The 20,983-nt window shown below is 38.1% G+C and overlaps 1 protein-coding gene across 6 annotated transcripts in view; it reads right to left on the bottom strand.

Moving 5' to 3' along the window:
- mib1 (MIB E3 ubiquitin protein ligase 1) overlaps window positions 1-20,637 on the bottom strand; it is a 79,925-nt gene extending 59,288 nt beyond the window's left edge. For all 6 annotated transcript variants that reach the window (XM_067454333.1, XM_067454329.1, XM_067454332.1 and 3 more), the window contains exons 1-6: window positions 19,382-20,637; window positions 15,689-15,860; window positions 9,524-9,653; window positions 3,496-3,600; window positions 2,861-2,927; window positions 1,238-1,442 (exon numbers count right to left, since the gene is read on the bottom strand). In XM_067454333.1, the coding sequence (XP_067310434.1) occupies window positions 1,238-1,442; window positions 2,861-2,927; window positions 3,496-3,600; window positions 9,524-9,653; window positions 15,689-15,860; window positions 19,382-19,610 (908 nt within the window). In that variant the 5' untranslated portion in view covers window positions 19,611-20,637. The remainder of the gene's footprint in view (window positions 1-1,237; window positions 1,443-2,860; window positions 2,928-3,495; window positions 3,601-9,523; window positions 9,654-15,688; window positions 15,861-19,381) is intronic.
- Window positions 20,638-20,983: the final 346 nt, after the last annotated feature.

Genomic DNA, 20,983 nt, shown 5'->3' on the forward strand with positions numbered 1-20,983 from the left:
TGTTATATGTTTGGCGACAGTTCTTCTAACCCTAATTGATGGAGTGTGTAGCTTTTCATTTCTTAAACAACCATGTAGGAAGACACATCATGGCCATATTCCAGGATGACAATGTCAAGATTCATCAGGCTCAGACTGTGAAAGAGTGGTTGGAAGGGAGCATGAAGAATCATTTTCACACATGAATTGGCACCTCTGATTCCATAACTTAAATTCATTGCAAGTCTCTAAATGTTGTGATGTTATTTCCATAAATTATTGGTCAAGATCTATTATTGACAATGCAAGAGTCCAGCACTCTTTTAAGTCTCCTCCAGGACATCCTCAAACACTTTTTAAGGTCGGGACTCCGAGGTGCCAATTTATGTGTGAAAATTATTCTTCATTCTCCCTCACAACTATTCTTTCACAGTCTGAGCCTGATGAATCTTCACATTGTCATCCTTGAATATGGCCATAATGGGTCTTTCTACATTGTTGTTTAAAGGGATAGTTCACCCAAAAATGTAAATTTGACATTGACATCCTGTATGTGAGGTATATCGCACAAACCAATCGTTTCGTGTCTTAAGACATCAATGTGTCGTCACGAGTTCGCAGGATTAATTTGAAGTTGTCTGTGGATGTTTTTTTTTTTTTTTTTACAAAACAATCACTGCAATAATGATACAATAATTCACTCTTAAGCATTTGCCTATTTAAATCCAAACAAGTGACTCCCTTTGACCGGGCAGTGTATAAATGTGTTTTTGCTAGTACTTGTGTATTTAAATGTCTGAAACCTAAAATGAACATTTTGTGGTTGAAAACACTAAACAGTTGTGATATATGACAAGCGACAATCCGTATCTGGCTCAGCTCCAGACAATGTGCGAAAGCATGTTTGAATTTAGCAGTTGATAATGTGATACAACATTCTAATCACACCATACACGTCACAGGGATAATATTGTTACACTGCTAATTTTGAAATGGCTAATCAGTTTCATGCTAATGAGAGGACTCATGTGAAGTGTTTCTTGTTATGCGATGTTGTGTAAATTCAGAAAAGGCTTATTTTAGATGTTTAGAATGTGTACACATATTTAGAATTTTAATGTATATTACATTAATCAACATTAATAGCAATTAATATCATTATGATTTGTCATAACAGAGTCAATGATTGTGGCAAAATAAAACAAAGACAAAAAAGAAAGCCCATGATGATTTCTTTTAGAGGTGCTTGGTGACTGACCTGTTTCCGCTAGGATATTGCACAACAATGTCATGGTCTTCATCAATGCCGCACACAGTGCCTGTGGTGGTGAGCGTTTCAAACATGCCATCAGTCCAGCCTCCGTGACCGTGCTGCAGTGACTGAACGATCTCCAGGTCCAAATCAATGTTGACCAAGTCTCCGATCTGCAGGCCTCCAGGGTTCCTGTTTCCATTCTGTTCACCTACAGGGGGTCACAGAGCAAAGAGCGAGATGATCAAGAGAGCAATAGAACAACTAATGTCTAATGATCATGATCATCTGAGACCAGTATTCATTATTCTATTGTGTGACTAACCATTTTTTTAATAAAATGAACTGGAGTAAAATTCTGCAATGGCCTAGTCATGCGCAAGTTCATATATATTGCCGTTTACAAGTTTTAGATCGGTAAGATTTTTTTGCTGCTCACCAAAGCTGCATTTATTTGATCCAATATACATAAAAACTGTAATATTGTGAAATATTTGTACAATTTTAAATAACGGTTTACTATTTAAATATACGTTTTAAAATGCAATTGATCCCTGTGATGTCAAAGATGAATTTTCAGCATCATTCAGCATCCTAGTGTCACATGATCCTTCAGAAATCTAATATGCTGATTTGCTGCTTAAGATAGACTGTATTATTATTTTATTTATTTAATCATTATTATTATTATTACTATTTTGTAAAAAAAAAATATATATTTGATTAATATAAACTTATAACAAAATAACAGTTTTTTTCTGAAATGGATGGCTTTTGTAACATTATACAAAACTTTTTTTTTTTATTAAGAAATCAGATTATTAATACTTTTATTCCACAAATTTGTATTAAATTGATAAAAAGTCACAGTAAAGACATTTATAGTTACACAACATTCTACAGTAAACTGTATAATGATGATCATTAAAACCTACAATTTAAATGTACAGTTCAAGTTCTTACAAAACATTTACAATTTACTGTTTAAGGTGACAAGTTAAAAAACAATAAACCTCATATTTCACCCTATTAAATTATGTATAAGATATATATAATTGGTCTGAACAAAAATGGCCAAAGGCAGAATAACTTTTTTACTCTCCACATAAAACAAAAAGTATTTGCACAAATTTCCACTAAAAAGTTTCAATGTCATGAGGGCAATTTTCCAGATTTTATTCAATTTATAATATTTTATATAAAAGTGGAAGCATTACATAAATGTATAAACAAATATGAATTTACTTACAAGTATACCAAACTTCATAAATAGGAACACAGCTTAAGACTGTAAGCTATGTTGGGACTATGTTTTAAGGTTTTAAAAGTGATTAATTTGAGTTCAGCCATTCTTGTATAGAACTTTATGTTATTGGCTTGGATAGCAAAGATTCAATTATGGATTAGGGCCAAAAGAGCTTTTAAACTAGAATATGTCACTATAGCTATGTGTGTTTGAAGATCACAGCATCTAGTGCTGACACCTAGTGGAGGCATCTCATACAATACAATGAATTAAGATGCAATGGAGGACTTCACCCAACCACACTTTGCTCATATATATTCATCTAAAATATTACGTGCCTACTACTTTGATACATTTGTATAATTAGGCATTTTAAAGCTTACCCAACACTGGACAGTGGTCTCTGTAAAAAGTGCCTCCTTTGGCATCTTGCACACATTTCAAATCAGACTAAAAAAGAAGAAGACAACAATTATCAGAGATTTGTTAAAATAGTTTTGTGTGCCTAACAGAAAATAAACAGTCTCAAAGATACAGGTGTCTATGATTCATCCTCTTTATCCAAATCTAATTAATAATTCCAGTGGCAGATGGCTGCGCAGACCCTCCGGATATATTGCAATCACAGACAAAAGCCGTAGCCCAACTGCAAAGCGATTGGCTGAAATTCAGATGTCGCAGAATGTCTAACAGCCAATGAATGGGCAGCCTTCACTTCAATAACTGAGGCACGCTTTCTGCAGACCACTCCCATTGCTCTCTTTGCCTTTGGTCTTCATGTTGATTCACGCTCTCTTGTGAAGAGACAGAAAGGGGACAGATTTCTTTTATCATGCAGATAGCTCATCCAGCTGCCCCTCACAATGGCTGCCCTGCACATGGCTCTTATAAAGAAGCACAGCTTATGGGATGCCTGGTCTGTGTGTGGTGCATTGTGTGCGCGGGGGGGTGGGTAGCAACACAAAGGCAAGTTAACTGCAGTCTTTTGTGTACATGTATAGTGATGGGGGTGGCTCACCATGCCCTCGAATCCCACTCGGTAGAGGTTCTTGGCCCCGTTGTCCCAGAGGACGTAGGCTGCACTGTGGGGGCTAGCAGCACTCCAGTCCTGGATCTCGGTCACCTGAAACAGTGGAGGATGGTAAAGCAGAGCAAAGAAAAGAGGTGGCAATCCAGACAAGACAACAATTCTAAGAGTTACTGAACATTCCTCACTTCAGTCATATGACTAAACATATCTAGTCTGATTAATGCAACAAACAAACACAATATTCAAGGGCACAAAGGCTGAAGGACCATGGACATCCCAATGTAGACATTCTGTGAAACTATAAAACTGCTTTAATCTTAAATAAAGTTGAATTCCTTGGGAAAAAAAATGCCACTGAATGGTAATTATATGCTTATTTTAAGCAGCTTGTCTTTGACTTGACTTTAAAGTTGCGGTGAAACAAAAGTAGCAACAGATCTTTTCTTCCAAACTGTGACGGGAATAGTATCAAGTGATGTCATGGTTTTATGCATCAGTTCTTGATTGGATTTTGAGATGTGGCATTAGGGATGGTTTTAACAGTATTACTACTCTTACCTATAATGCTTATCGATCCAGTACTTTAACAGTATTTTTATCGTTTCTTTTTGTTATACTTTTTTTTATAATAAACAGATAAATTCAGAACATTGTTAACATGTTGCTTTATGATCTGAAAATGTAAAATATCTATAGCAAAATAAACAGAAATTTTTGAACAAAACGATCATAAAACATCTATTATTTTGTTTTATATGCATATAATAATAAGAAGAACAAAGTACAAACAAATGGTCAAATAAATACAATAAATCTACAATAAAACAAAGATGCAAATAAAATACAGTGCTTTAATCTCAGGAAGGTCTAAAATCAATGTTCAGGTAATGGCCTACAAAAGACATCTAATGAAGTAATCAAATACAAAAGAACACTGTATAGTTGTCACTGTATAAATAAATAGATTAATGCTTTGTAAAGGGTTAGTTCACCCAAAAATTAAAATGAATTACTCACCCTCATGCCGTTGGCCACCTGTAAGACCTTTGTTCATCTTCGGAACACAAATTAAGATATTTTTGTTGAAAGCTGGTGGCTGAGAAAGGCTTCAGAAAAGCCTCCATTGACATTCAGTATATTTCCACTGACCCACTCACAAGACACTAAAGTCATTACAAAGTCCATCTCACTACAGTGGCTCTACAATAATTTTACAATGCAATGAAAATGGTTATTGTGCGCACAAAAATCGAAATAACAACTTTATCCACTAAGTTATTGACGTGAACTCGCCGCATGTGTGAGAATATGACGCAGCTCCAATTTTCAATACATGACCCGGAAGAGGAGGAGCGCCGCTATCGCATGAGTTCACGTTCGAGACCTGCATGGAATACAATAACTTGGCGGATAAAGTCATTATTTTGCCTTTTTTTTCTCGCCGCTTCGTAAAATTATTGTACAGCCACTGTAGTGAGATGGACTTTTTTAATGACTTGTGCTTTTTATGGGTCTTGTGAGTGGGTCAGTGGAAATGTTCTGAATGTCAATGGAGGCCTTTCTGAAGCCTTTCTCAGCCATCAGCTTTCAACAAAAATATCTTCATTTGTGTTCCGAAGATGAACGAAGGTGTTACGGGTGTCCAAAGATATGAGGGTGAGTAATTAATGAAATCATTTACATTTTTGAGTGAAATAACCCTTTAAAGCTGCGAATATCTTTATATTCACCTGTTGTTTTATTAACATTAATGACACAATCGTGGGCATGTTGTGCTTACATGTACGGGAGTCTGTTAATGTGCTTAGTCTCTTTAAACAGACTAAATGATTGAAGAAATCCTGCAGGAATGGTGCGAGAACATTGTGCTTGGTACGTTTTTCGTCTTAGGTTTTCAGTCTGCAAAGTTTAAATCCCCTCTAGCTAGTGCGCTTCCCACAATGTTTACCCATTCGGTCAGTAGGAGGAGAGTAAGCGGTCTTGTTGCTTCCAAGGTTTACGCTATGAAAGCAATTCCGGTTGAATGCGTTTTTGACTACATCTGGAAGTGGAACTGGACAAGCTTAAAAAAAAAATTGACCCCGTTTACACCTGTATTTAGTGTCGTTCACTAGTAATCCGATCAACCAAATGCAACTTAACACCAGGTGTAAAGAGGGCCTAAGATCCATAATGCATTTAGCAAATAGACAGCGAATTTCCATTTCAAGCGGTCAACTTGAAACAACAGCAACCACAACTTGCCTCAAATGTCATTTGTGTTTAATGATCCAGTGTTAAACATGCTAAGATTTCCTCCACAAAAAAAAACAAAACTACCAATTGGAATTAGTCACAAAATGTAACAAATAAATAATGAAAACATCTGTGACTGAGTAAACGATCATTACAATAAACATGATTATCAATGTCTTATGCAAATTGCAAGCCCCTCTTATCCTTGCAAAATATTACAAAAGCTGAGTTTGAAATATTACGCAGCGGTAAAAAAAGCTAAAAATAGCAAAAACACTTAACAAGCAGCAAGAGAGTAAATGATTCCACCACCAGACATGCCATTCAACCTGCCAACTGGCGTGACAGAAATGCTGCTTTAACTACAGATGGTGGATTTAGTTAAAGTGCAAGTAGGCTCTCGCTTTAAAGGAAGTGTATTTTGAAAGCACTCTGTAAATACATTTAAAGGTGCCCTAGAATGAAAAATTGAACTAACCTTGCCATAGTGGGACATCACATACTGTGAGTCTCAAACACCATTGCCTCCTACTTCTTATGTAAATCTCGTGAATCAAAAACACCACAGAAAAATAAGTGATTCTCAACATAAAGCCAACCGTGACGCAATCGTTAGGGATCATTTATATGCACGCCCCCATCATTTGCATATGTCCGAACATAATCATTGTCAGTCAGAACTGATGGAGCGGAATCATTAGGACTGCAGGTAAACAAGCGACACTAGAGGATAGCAAAAACGGCAGTGCTCATGGACACACGTCATGCTCCAGCCTGTGCAGGGGACGTGAGGACTTTTCTACCCTTCCCACAGATAAAAAATGTCAACAGTCATGGTTGATGTTTATAATCGGATACCACAACAATCTAATTCAGGATTGTTCGTTTGTTCGGCCCATTTCAAGCAAGCTTCGCTCAGCGTCTTAAACTGAAGAAAGGGGCAATTACAACTGTATTCCTGCAAGAAGTAAGTAGCGATTTAATCCACTTATTGACTATTTAAACAATTTCTGATTAAATTAAAAGTTTCTTAGCGACAACATTGTCTAGATAACGCAAGATGCTAGTACAGTAACAATAGCAAACTTCAAGTAGCCTACCATACAAAACTAAATAGTGTCTGGTTAATATTATTTTGTATTACAAAATACAACCGTAGATACGTTACTTACAGATCATTCACGCGATCCTTCTAGCAAACGTCACCTTTTCCACCATATAAGTTAAAACGATAGTCATTTGACAAGGCTATTCATTTTGTAAAAATATATTTATTTATATTTTTGAGAACTGAAGTATGATGTTTTTGCATGCTTGCATTTCAGAGTACATCACAGTCACTGCGTAGCCTACATTGTGACTAACATTATGTAAACATGCAATATCATTGACGAAAAAAGGCGAGTGAAATCACTGTTTTTGGCTTTGTCTGAGGGAAGGAAGACTGTTCGTGCTTGCGGTTGCAGTAAGATTTCAGTAATTTAAATCCCCCAATCAGAGCTTTTCTGTGAAAGAACACATACTATACCATCCGGTGTTTTACCTAAACATGTACAATCTGGCAACCATATGCACGCAAGCTCTCTTTCATGCGCAGATGATCTGAAAACACCAATACACAAGTAAGCTGCATTTTAGCAATCTCCATTTGAGATGTTCAGCTTAAAGTGCCATTCAGTCGGTCTGTGTTCTGTCAGGGCGGTCAGGACTCACGAACCGCTTCGCTGAACAACTGAACTGCTATGAGCTGTTAAAATAAGCCAATCAAAGCAGAGCTCAACATTAAGATTAAGAACATTAAGATCATGACTCTGCCTAAAAAGGCAAAAACAGAGCATTACATCCTAGGGACAATTTATAGGGTTGTAAATGGACCTGTAAAACTGTATCTGGACAATTGTTGCCCTTAAATAAGCCACATACCCTCTATGTAGATATCAGAGAACAATTAAACATTGTTTCAACTCATTCTAGGGCACCTTTAACTGGGGTGGCCCGAAATATCTGATCATTCAAAGACCAAACAAATAGTTGACTTGCACAGTAGTGTCTTGCATCACTCTTGGAGGAAAATATGTAATTAAAAATATCCATGATGAACTTACAGGAAAGATTACAGAGCAGCAAACGGCCTTAAGGTCTTAAGCCTACACAAAAATGGTTTCCTACTGGGGCAAGTGTACAAATTAGGGCAGCCCCTTAATACTGGACTAAACGTTGGCTGAGAAGAGGCTTGGTCGACCAAATTTTAATTAGCCAGTTTGTCACAGGAAAAAAAAAACTCCACAGGAATTGGGGAAGTCATGCAGTCTGGCAGACAGAAGGTTAAAAGCTGGTTCATGTGGTAGTTATGTTGGGCAGGTAATCCAAACTTTGGCCTTTTGTCTATCAGTATCAACATGGCTTATTTGAAAAATGTAAGCAGTACTGTTAGCCACTTTAAATGGCTGCTTGTGCTAACATTAATGTTAACCTAGATAAATGTACGCTATTATTAGGCACACATCCAAGTGCTCAAGCGGAGTGTGGAAGCTAAATTCATAATTCCATTAAAACAAACACCGCAATCATCCTTCATTAACTCTAGGGGTTTTTGGACCAGAGGAACCTGTTTGTAGTTCCTAGAACCGCAAGAACTGGGAAGGATTTTAGTTCTAGGAGCTCTTTTATGGGGGAACAAACTTAGCTCCTACTTAAGAGTAGGGTCTAAATCAGCAATATAAGAAGTACAAGTGATGTAAGTGTGCACTGATTGACCGAACGCACACAAAACACCGGCAACCGCCATTTTAAAAAAAGCCGTCTACACTCACACACCGTTTATAGCCTATATATTTACTCCAGAAACTTACTCCATGAACATGGAAAAAAGTGACAGGTGGATCTCTCAACCTTTACACCAAAGAGAAAACCCAACGCAACTTTGAGGGCAAGCGAAAATTATATATAACTGTTGTAACTACAAGTACACAATAAAGTCTTATAAAGCCTATGCAACACGCATAAATGTTTCACATTGTTGGCAAATGTTTTAACTATGTAACAGGATATTTTTCAACATCTGACATGATCAACAATTCCACATGTGTAATGGCGGGGACATTGAAAATTAATTAATATGTTACCCCATCATAGTAGTGGGCGTTTACTTCCGAGTCTTGAATGTGACGCCCATCAAAATGGAGTGGTTGAAAGAGAGGATCAAAAACAGGATAGAAAATAGCTTAAAACATCTAAATTAGGATGTTTTGATATAAAGCTGATAACATAAAAAGTGGACGTCAATAAATGCCGTTCATGCACCCTTTAACGGCATATACCAAAGGTAGGGTAAACTGCATAAAGTGCGTGTCAACTAACAAGTTGAAATTAATTTCCATTGGTTTAATTGTCATATATAAAAGTGGCATTAACACACTCTGGGTTTAGTTAATCTTAGAGAGGGATTTCAATAACTCTCCAGTTCAACCCTATATTTGCAATTGCAGTATGTTTAAGTATTGGGTAGTTACTTTTTTTTTCTGCAATTTCACAGCACTCAAGTCACTGCTCATTTAGGATGAATCTTTTATGTTGTATGCTGTTCGTTGCCTTGGATAATGACATCTACTAAATAAATGTAGATTAATAATGTAACAGGCTTTTGTCTTGGCACTATCTCATTTTGCTTCAGTGAACATGCTAAAGCATAACCCACAATATACTTGATAGGGGGAATGTTTTTAATCTTATAAATGATGAGGAAAAAAAGTGAGCATAGTCAAACATGTTGAGGCATTACCTTCCCTCTTCTTCCATTCCCGCCATCCTGATCCTCCCACTGCCAATCCACTCCCCGCACCACCCGTCCTCCTGCAAAGATGCCCCGGGCTGTGATCTTCTTCGACTTGCGACGAGATTCCAAAAGAACCCTGTGGAAAACATACAAGTATGTTACAAAGAAATTCTGCTTTGGAACATTAGAGCATACGTTTTGCTCACAGTTAGAGGTGGAGAAATAACTTCCTCCAAGGCTCTATCTAAGAAAGACGCCACTGTAGGCTATATGTTGTATATTGTACACTGTATATTGTTCAACTCGATTTACTTTTGAACCACAAATGTCTCCTGAAACCTGGAATGCACCCATAATGAAAAGGCCTGGATAATGTTTTACATCTCGTATTGTTTCTGTTTCTAGAAGAGAACTTGTCTGCCATCTGGAACCTGCCCCATGCTGAACCACAGCAGACCGTCTCGGATTCTACAGCTTTGCTGACCAGTTAATTTTTGTTCACCGTGTCATCCTAACTAACTGCAAAATATGACATTCCCAAAATATGCATCCTGTGATTGATAGTGCACACTTCTGTAAAAAAAAGAAAAGAAAAAAAATATTCAAACTCTCTTAAAAACAAGAGAGACTTAAATGACTTAATACATAAAATGTACAGATTATAGTCATATTTACTCCATGAACTAACTTTACAAAAATAGGAAAAAGTGATAGATGGACCTCTCAACCTTTCCTCAAAACAAAACAACTCAAAAAAGAGAAACACGATCATATATTTCTGCTCAACTTGCAAGCAACATTGTGCATCAATCACATGGCAAACGCTAATCATTTTTCATATACCAGCTACTTTCTTTGTATAACAGTTCCATGTAATAACCTAATAGACAGAACTGTTAAATGGATTGAAAACTAATGAAGACAAAGAATGCGAGCGATGTGTGCTCAGACTCTGTGTGCTCCGAGCAGTCAAAATAAAAGTCACAACAAGTGAGTTCCTACTAGCAGTGTGAATGCAGCCTGGAAAACGGCCCTAGAGAAACATTAAGTTCTCGGTTAACCACCCTGGTGGCTAGTTCCTATAACAAAATTATTGGAACTACCCAGTGCGAAAGCCCATAATAGGGACCATCAACTGTTTGATTACCAACATACTTTAACATATCCTCTTTTGTATGCAACAGAAGAAACAAACTCATACAGGTTTGGAACAAAAGGAGGGTGACTAAATGATGACACTATTTCCATTTTGGGGTGAACTAACTCTAAGATCATATGAACCCTTAAAGCATCTGGAAACCACCGCACGAGACAGCAGCTGCCAAGGGAAACACCCTGCAAAAAAGCCTGACTTCACTATTGCCTTTGTGTGCTGTACTTCACTAACCATTCTCACTAGGGGAATAGAGGCACACTTAGTTGAAAAGAGACCAGCTGTTGAGTTGACCTATTGTTTCTTTGAGCTCATGTTGAGGGCAGTTATGGATGACTGCCACGAGAGACGTCTAAACAACTGCTAGACTTCTTAATAGCCTAAGCATATGGACACAATGAAAGAGACGTTACTCACACCGTTAAAAAGGAATAGATGGCAACTCAAGCAAAACTGCAGCTCAATTTTCTATATTCCATGATGCAAAAACAGTTTACTAGGCAATTCCATCTCTATTAAGAGTTTTCTTCATCTACTTCGACTGGCAGCCTGCAAATAAACAAGTTATAGGCCTACTCAGGGACGGACTGGGGCTAAAAAACAGCCCAGGACTTTCTCCCAAATAGGCCCATCATTCGCTCCTAGCCATGTGCAACACACACTGTACTACGGTGTACTATGTACTACACTGTACTTGGCCCTCTTTTCTTTAACTTTTTCCCCATCCACCTTTCTCCTTACATTTTCTGCTAGCCATTCTACCATGATTTGATTACAAAAATCCGGGGACCACAAACTGGCTAATTTTTTTTTGTTTCGTTTTTTTGCACCTATCGGTATATAGGTGATTGTATTAGCGCCCCTGCGGATTGCTGTATATATTGTGTTATTAGTAGGCCGGTCACAATAACACATTTTGCTGGACGATAAATTGGCCAAGAAATTATTGCGATAAACATTTGCAATGAAAATGGAAACATTTTAAAGACAACCAAAAACAATAGAAGCAATGGACTCTCAGTCTGTTAACAAAAGCCCCGTTTCCACCAAAATTACCCGGAACAATTTGTACCAGGAACTTTTTTACAGGAACTTTTCTCCCCCCCAGACCTGCAGCTGTCTGCGTTTCGACCGCGATAAAGTTCAGAGAAGATTAGGCAAATTAGTCCGGTGATGTAGGACTGCGCGCGACTGTTCAAATCAGTGAAGGACTGTAATCATTTGTGTGTGTACCGATTGAAAGATTTAGTGAACTGTTTACATGAGACGTTATCTAAACCGATCTGGTGTTTACATGTGATGACTTTCAATCGCAATCATTTTGTCACATGCAGTTTGTCTGCCGCACCAAAAATGTCAACGCTGTTTTCTCCAGCAGCTGGAGTGTGTTTACTGTAGCCATAGCAACTCTTAACGGCCACCAGGACTAATACAGTATTATTTATAGCTATTTGTTGTAAAGTGTAATAATCATCTCAGAAAAAAAAATCTTCTGTCAGGCGCAGTTAAAGTAAAAACTGCCTGGGGATATACGCTGTGTCATTACTCCAACATTATCTTCATAACTTACGAAATAAAAAGTTTACCCCTCAGAAAAATGTACTTTCCTCTCTTGTCAACATGAGCGCGGCGCGCGCTGTCACGTCATGTAAGGACAAACACTTAAAAGTAATCGGTCAGGTCGTTTACATGGTGAAAAAAAATGAATAACGAGTATGGAAGAGATTCAAGCTTTGCTGCTTTTGCTGGTTATGTATAGGTTTACTAAAGAGGTAATTAACAACGACAGAAAAGAGCACTAATATGCAGATTCAGCAGCATGCAGCTGCAGCATATTCAGAAAGCTTGTAAAGCTAGATTTAAAATGACAATGTATATTATTATCAGCTATTACGGACATTGAACGTGAGATGGCTGAGACGACCGCGCGCCATCAGACAGAGAGCAAGACTGATATTTACTGAACGCAGAACGAACCTCGCAAAAGACTTTTAAAAATGCCGGTTGAACTGCGTGAGCTCAACCAATCAGCATGTTCAGCGCCCAAGTCCCGCCCTCGAAAGTTCCTGAACTTTGAAAAAGTACTACCTCGCGAGCAGGGCCGTCTGGAGGGGGAAATATTTACCCGGAACTTCAATTTTACCCTGGTTCCTGCGGTCTAAACACACGAAGTACCACCCAAAGTTCCTAGTTCCTGGGTAAAGTTCCTGTGGTGGAAACGGGGCTAAAAACACACTTGAATAAATACCAAAAACAGTAAATAAAATGGATGAAAACTGCAATGGATGATTGTGTTTTAGGTGCATATTAGGGGTGGCACGGTTCGGTTCATATCACCGTTTTCGGTTCTGTACGGTCCTTTTTGTTTTTATTCTTTTAATCGTTAACATTCCAGAAATTTACTCCAGCATATTATATATAGCTTCATTATCCACAATTTAGGATACAGAATAAAAAAATAAAAAAAAGTTATATCATGTAATCATCATGCACAAACAGAACTTGACCATCTTTGAGGAAAGCTAGGTGAGATTTTAATACAGCAAGAGAGAAGACATTGATGACAAGCTTGTCTAATATATTTCAACCAGACAGACATTAACCAGATAAAGCATTATTTCATGTGATGCATTATTTCACTAGCCTGGATGCCAGCCGAATTTAGCCCCGCCCACAATTTTTTTTAGGTCGGGCAGTTCGGTCTGGCCTTGCTCCATAGAGGTGTAATTTTCCCCGAACAGAAACTGTTCGGACCAATGAAATCATCAGGGCGGGCTTTAGACGATGACGAACAGATGATCAACAGTAACTTAATCATGCACGTCATCAAAAGCGCTTGGATTATATTTGTTCAATCCTAAAACGGAGAGTTTGTTTGTATCTGCATTCACCATCACAATTTTTCTCAGAAATGATGATCATGTTGGGTAAGTACTCTTTTGTATCATTAAATTATTTTATTGTTTTACAACACCAGCAAAGATTTCAGCTCAATTTCAATTTCAGATTTCATTTGTATCCCAGCCTGATTTCAGCTCGCGTGCAGACAGGGTTGCCAAGTTTTTACAACAAAACCCGCCAACTACTAGCCCTAAACAATAGCTTCTCCGGGGAAAAAATGCCGTTTGGGGGGTAAAATGTGTGTTATTTTGGCAAGGTTGCCTGCTAAAATTTGCACACATAATAGTGGTTTTAACCCGCGGACATAGAAAACAACCCGCGGAAAAAACGCGGACTTGGCAACACAGTGCAGTTGAACTCTGTTGACATTTGACAATGCGTTTCTTCGTTGCTCTGATTGGTTGTAGGTCTATCCAATTGAGATCTTTCCTGGTTCGGTTGAAACACGGCCCATAATCACAGCCCAATGGAGCAGTTTCAGACTTATATTCTGACCAGAATTGAGTATGAGCACGTCAGGCGATTATTTCACATGAAGCAGAAATAGCAGAGCACGTTTCCTGTTTTACGATCGTGACAGACATGCAACCTATTAGCCTAGGGGTGTCGAAATTAATAGTTTATTCAATGCATCGCGATGCAGTAATTCGGTAACGGTTCAGTAACAGACCATAACCGATTATAATGTACTGATTCTTTTCTGATGCAATTTGTCGCATACGTGCTTTGTTGCCGTAGCATACAATGGCAGAGGGAGGCGAGAGTGAGAGCAATTAAAAATGCTCCAACTACTTTAAAAGCCCACATCTTGGTCACATTTCAGCTTTAAAAAACAACCTGATAAACACAACCTGGAAAACACACGCTCTGTGTGTAAATCAAAGCTATCTGATGTATCAAAACTATTTTATTTACACTTCAGAGTACAAGTCTGCAAAACGGATATAAATCCGATCTTCAATTCCCGCACTATGCAGATTTAATGGAGTTCACGTCACTGAAAACAACAGATATAAGCTGCATTTTATTGAACATCAGCTAATTTCAAATTCAAAGCCCGCAACCGCTTAATGCCAAAAAAATTGGATGTCACAGATAGTCAACAAGGCTAATCAGTGAAGCAATGTTTTTGCTTATTTGTCAGAAATTCGTCTATCTAAGGTCAGACATGAATTAAATTGCTTTTAAACAACAGCTGACAAGTAATTAATAAAGTAACTTGTGCATCAAACAAAAAAACTGGCCAGCTAGTTCATATACGCCCAAGCAAACGCAGAACTGTGTCACTTAAAACGTCTTTTGGTTGGAGAAAGTTTCTTGGAGAAAGTTTCAAAGTCTCTTGGTTCAAAGAAAGTTTGAATGAATTTGGGCTATTGAATTGCATTAAATCTTGGAAATGAGTCATTTAAAAAAAAAAAGGTTATGAATGTGTTTAGTATGTGTTGATCAAATCTTTTTGATGGGATAGATACACCATCCTGGATTACGAATGGTATAATATATATATATATATATATATATATATATATATATATATATATATATATATATATATATATATATATATATATATATATATATATATAAAAAATAACATTTTATGAAGCCTTTCAGCACAGTAAAGGAAAAAAAAAAAAGAATTTGTCCCCATAACATAGGGTGAGCTAATCTAATGTTGCTTTTCAAAAAGCGCACAAAAATAAATTGGATTACCTGATCCTGGACAGCAAAACTTTGGATTTCTAAATCTGGATTATTCTGCTCCAGAGACTTGACCCTGGACCCAGGTAGACATGAAGTACAATGTCCCTTAAGTCAAGACCAGTGTGTCGGCTTTAATGTCATCCAATATGCAACCAAGACCTAAAGTAGCTTGTATTTAGATTTTGAGCTTACACAAGTCTCCCAAAGTGACACACACGCCAACCAATGATGCAAACTAGTCTGTACTATTGAATGCTGGTACTCCCACTGAACTCCAGGCAGCGGAGAAGCGCCTTCCTGTCGCTGCGCAACACAGCCTATAACTGGGCCTAAATGTGGCCAGAGAAGCTACCTCACCCACAAAGGGAATAATGCCAAGGAGTGAAGACCACAGGGAGAAAAGCCACACTCACCTCTCACTACCAGGGGTGGTGATGCGGTAGAACCTGTGGCGCAGGTGGTGTTTGTCACCGTGGTAACAGGTGGTGCAGAGGTCATAGTTGGTGCACTCTGCGCATTTCCATCGGATCCCGATGATGGGCTGCTGCCGACAGGTGTCACACATGGTGCCATCATGCTTGATTCCTGTAACATTGTAATTACACGCATATATGACATGGGACTTGACTTCCACCTGCAAATGTTATCTTGATTACATACTCAGATTATTTACTGATTCAATAATTACATAATCACACAATGGCAGTACATTTTTCATAATTTATTGATTCTCAGAATTTGTTAATGGTCACTTGACATGCAGATATACAAATAAAATATTTTAGTGAAGTGTTGTATTTTTAGATTTTTTTTTATTTTATTTTTTCATTTAGCATATTCAGCTTTTCAGAATACTTCCTTCTGTTAAGCTAAACACAGTAGAGGTTAGATCGGGCTCAAAAAATCAAGCCTGACCCTACCCGAGCCCGTGCACGTTGTGTCCGAGCCCGGCCCGACACATTAACTTTAATTATGAGCCCGAGCCCGATTTAAACCCGACCATTGTTCAATACGTGGGCGTTTTGACGAGAACGAGCCTGTAATGAGCAAAGCGCAGCGAAGCGGACTGGTGAGGCTCATGATAAAACTACATTTCGTTTTCAGTTTTCTCCACAGCGACTGTACAGCCGAATAACATTTTGTTGCAATATTTTAATGTTTAACACTTTGAAGCTGCTTTGAAACAATCATCATTGTAAAAGCGCTATAGGCTATAAATAAAGTTGACTAGACTCCGCTCAATAATCCGCAGGCGCGCGCTCATGAACTGCTCACCAGTAAACTGATGTTTGGTCAAATCCAGCTCAGACATTTATCTGTAGCTTACTTTGTTGTAGCCATTAAACAATGTGTTTTTTCCTTCATATTTATGTTTAAATATTTTTACATTTCATCTGATTATGATGAGTGAAAAGATGCGAGTGGGTCAGAAATGATTTTGGTGGTTATATTTAGTTTAATATTAAGTTGTTTTGTAGAAAGCATTTATTTCATTTTGTTTAAATTGTATCTTAATTTTAAAAAAAGGTTTCTTAGGCCAATTGCCTGGATTTAATAAATAAAAAGCAAATAGCAGACTATAATCGCGAGGTCGTGGGAGTGATTGCTTTCATTGCTCATGAACCGCAGCGCACGTCTCATAAATAAACCGAAACTCAGCAGGCTATACTTGCCTCACAGACAAGAGAAATATGCGTATAGAAAGCTTGAAATGTCCACTTTTAAACGAAGCGATTCGAAGATATTTAATTAAGCAAAGTGCAGTGTTCACGCGAGCAGCTCTTGACACAGAGCGTTTCTGTTTATAATGTTGCGCTCCATCACTGCTCGAGCTGTGAGTTTAACACACGTTTACACTAATCCTGACTTGTGCAACTTTGTAGCCTACACATTTGTTTCTTAGTTGTTGTATTAGTTCTTACTTTGCTAAATATATATATAATTTCTGATTATAGCATAGCTTTCTACCCACCCAATTAGACTAGTAAAGTAGGCTAATGATTAAAAAAACAAACGCTTGATCACGGGCCCGGCCCTACCCGACCCGAGGATAGTGCAGGGAAATCTCAGCCGGGCTCGGGTAGAGAATCTAAACTCTAAAACACAGTCAGAGTTATATTTAAAAGAATACCCTGTCTCTTCCAAGCTTTATAATTGGAGTGAATAGTACCTTCGATTTTGAAGTGCAAAAAAAATATCAATCCATCATAAAAGAAATCCATACGATTCCATTGAAAAAAATCCGCCATTTGAAGCATTGTAGTGTTTTCCTGACAACTACTGACAGTTTGGAAGAATAAGCTCAAATGGACTTTTTCAAAGCCGCAATTACGTTCCGGTGCACATATGAATGTCAATGCAGAATGACGAGTGTTAAAGCCGCGTCACAAGGGAAAATGTTTATTTACTATTTATTCAATTTTTTTAAATATATTTTATATTCAAAATATATTTTTTTTCCCTTAATTTCCACGATCTAAATAATTAAAAGGTTGTCATTTGAAAGTGTGTAGATCTACTTGCATTATTATGCTGTTATATTAGGATTATATATATTCGGCATAAATGACAATAATATATTTTATCCCAATTATTTCTGGGACGATATATAGCGACACACAAAAAGTAGTTATCATGACAGGTAGGGCTGTAACGATATGCGATATGAAATCGAAATCGCAATACGCAGGTCCACGAACCTGTATCGCGATGTGTGAAGGCAGAATCGCGACACACCTCTTCCAACTCCCAGAATTATCCTTCCTGTCCAGGTCCAACTTTTAAGTCAGCAGTATGGCAACATTTCAGCTACCCGGTGGAGAACAAGGATGGCAATCGTGTAGTTGACAAGACCCACACAATTTGCCGTAAGTGTTTCAAGAAGCTTCCCCAGACGGCTGAGAACGTGGTGTGAGCGTGGCGTTTCTGTTGCGTGTCATCCGCGGGGCGGCTGCGTGGTGTTTTCTCTTTCTTTGCACACCAGAAGCGTGTCTGACGCGACGCTTCTGTTGGTATTGATGTACAGGAGGCCCTATACTTCATGTTAAATATATATTGCCTATTGGTACCGCAAAGAAAACGTCGGCAGTAGCCTATTGACCATACAGATATATGGTATTGACTGCAAAATAGGCTACAGAATACAGTTTTGTCCCCCCCATATCGAGGTTTGTATCGTACCGTGGATTAAAAATCGTGATACAAACCGAATCGTGGGTTTGGTGTATCGTTACAGCCCTAATGACAGGCCTACATATTTATAACTTTATAAATGAATCTCTGACTTCTGGTAACAGCTGTGCGCAAGTCTAGTTCCAGCTGAAGAGTGACCTCTGACCTTACACATGACATAGGGATGTAGGGTCATAGTATAACTAAGGTGAGAGTGGACGCCTCTCACAGTTAAAACAAATAAGGCTGAGCAACAAATTCAAGCTCCTCCAGCATTTCTCTTCAAAAATTCTTGTTTAGTCTTCAAATTTGTGACCAGTGTTTTGTATTGCGCTATCCTCTGCGCTCATCAATACATCATGCATCGGGTCAGAGGTACGTCACTCTTCCACCGGAACTAGACTTGTACGGCCGTTACATTACCGGAAACCAGCTATTATAGTTAATAACGTTATAAATATGGATATTCTCTTACAAAAACGCATCGCTTCGCTTCGGAAGGCCTTCAATAACCCACCCAAGTTAGTATTTACTCCCATTATAAAGCTTGGATAAAGCCAGGATAATTATGGGACAATTTTCATTTTGGAGTAAACCAACCAATCCACTTCAGGCTGTTGATACAGAATAGAATGTATATTTTAACAGTATACGTTTTCTGCTTGTTTATTTTTTATGTTATTTTTATCAGCAGGGTACAAATTAATCCCATTCAAATAGATGTGATAAACGAATTAGGTCAAGATGCAAAATAGTCAAAGATTCATGGCTTGAATGATTTGTTAAGGCATTAATTAGATAATGTTAATTAAAGCTATTGTTAAGGTCTTACCGAGGAACTTTTGGGGTAAACTTTCATATCGATGGGTTTGTTTTTATATCAGGTGACATGCACTGGATTAGTAGTTTAAACTAATTAGGTTAAGCAGTCTTACCTGTGGGAGCACTGTCTAAAATCCTCACATCATAGGCTCCGGAGCAGCGGTAATTGGCGGCGGTGCCGTTATCCCAGACCACCACCACCTCCTCCGGACTCTCAAAACTCCTGACGGTGCCGACGTGCCCCTCTCCTCCGTCCTGTTTACCCCACTTCCAGTCAGGCCCGCGGATGACTCGAGCACCGACTCCTTCCATCATGACCCTGTTATTCCTGCCGGTGGTCATTTAATTGAATAAATTGCAAAAATAGGTACTTTTGGCTAGCCGTCAAGCCAGTTAAAAAATATGAGGTTCTAGTGAATAACTCGTCCCGACTTGCATATGGGTCAATAACCAGTGAAGGAAGACAGTTTAGCGGTATAAACAGAAAATTAATGTCTCTTGATAACCTGACATAACATTTGTCAAATGAACTAACTTAAGTTCTTCAGACACTTTAAAAATGTGTAACGTTACATATAAATGTAACCCTCAAGTTGTTTTCGTGAAATATCGTTTAGTTAGTAGCCTAAGCAATGTTACTTTGTAATTCTCAATTATACTTCAAGCAATGTTGTGGAACATTTTGCAAAACGGTAGCTAAATTTCTCGGGGTTTTTTTAGCTAAGGCCAGTTAGCTAACGTTAGTCTGAGCTAAACAGCTTTAGCTAACCTTCCTAAAGTTGTGAGCTGTTACTTGACGTTAGCAAAAATGCAACAAAAAACGTTCGGTTTAGAAAAAAATAACCGTTGTTTTATCGTGTAATGTAACGAATTGTTTTGCGAACTTTGCAAACGTTCAACAGATGGTCCAACTTCGCGTGACGCGATTCGGAAGGTCTGCGAGAGCTGCTGTCCGTGAAAAGCGTCTGCAAACAGAGGAAGACCTTAAACCACTTTCACCAAAGCGTCCCGGTGTTTAATGGCAAACGAATTCCCAAATGAATGGCTGGAGGTGAAGCAAAACGCAGTTCTTCATGCCCGTAACAAATGCACGCAAGGGTCTAAAAACAGCAGCCACATCGCCACGGATGAAGAGACCTTTGTTAGTGCTTTCCCAAGAAACACACCAGCGGAACTTAATATTTCCTGATCGAAAAGGATCCGGAGACCATTTCTGGAATATATCCTTAAAAGAGATCTTTAAACCCAGGTGATGACCAAGAATTGGTGAAAATGCGCTCTTGAGAGAGGTTTCATTGAGGTGAAACTCAAGACGATCGCGTCGCCATTATTGTCAATCAGAGCTCGAGCCAGTGGAGGTGGGACTGTTTTGGGATCCAAGCAGTTCCCGTGGCATAAAATGACGTCACGTCAGGATTTAAAGTGAGCAGAGCCCAGACACAAAAGATTTTGTGGGGGTCTGTCCGGTCGTTTCACTCTAAATATTTGACATTATCAAGCATGATATTATATTTATATTAGATCATTCATAAATAACAATCATGTATTTAAAGAATTTGTCACATCACCAATGTATAATTAAAAACAATTCTGTGTAGGATGATTTTATTATTATTATTATTATTATTATTATTATTATTATTATTATTATTATTATTATTATTATTATTAAAAACCTAAATCTTAGATGCTGGATGTAACTTCAGGATCAAATA

Source organism: Pseudorasbora parva, chromosome 9, assembly GCF_024679245.1.
Source record: "Pseudorasbora parva isolate DD20220531a chromosome 9, ASM2467924v1, whole genome shotgun sequence".
Lineage (NCBI taxonomy): Eukaryota > Metazoa > Chordata > Actinopteri > Cypriniformes > Gobionidae > Pseudorasbora > Pseudorasbora parva.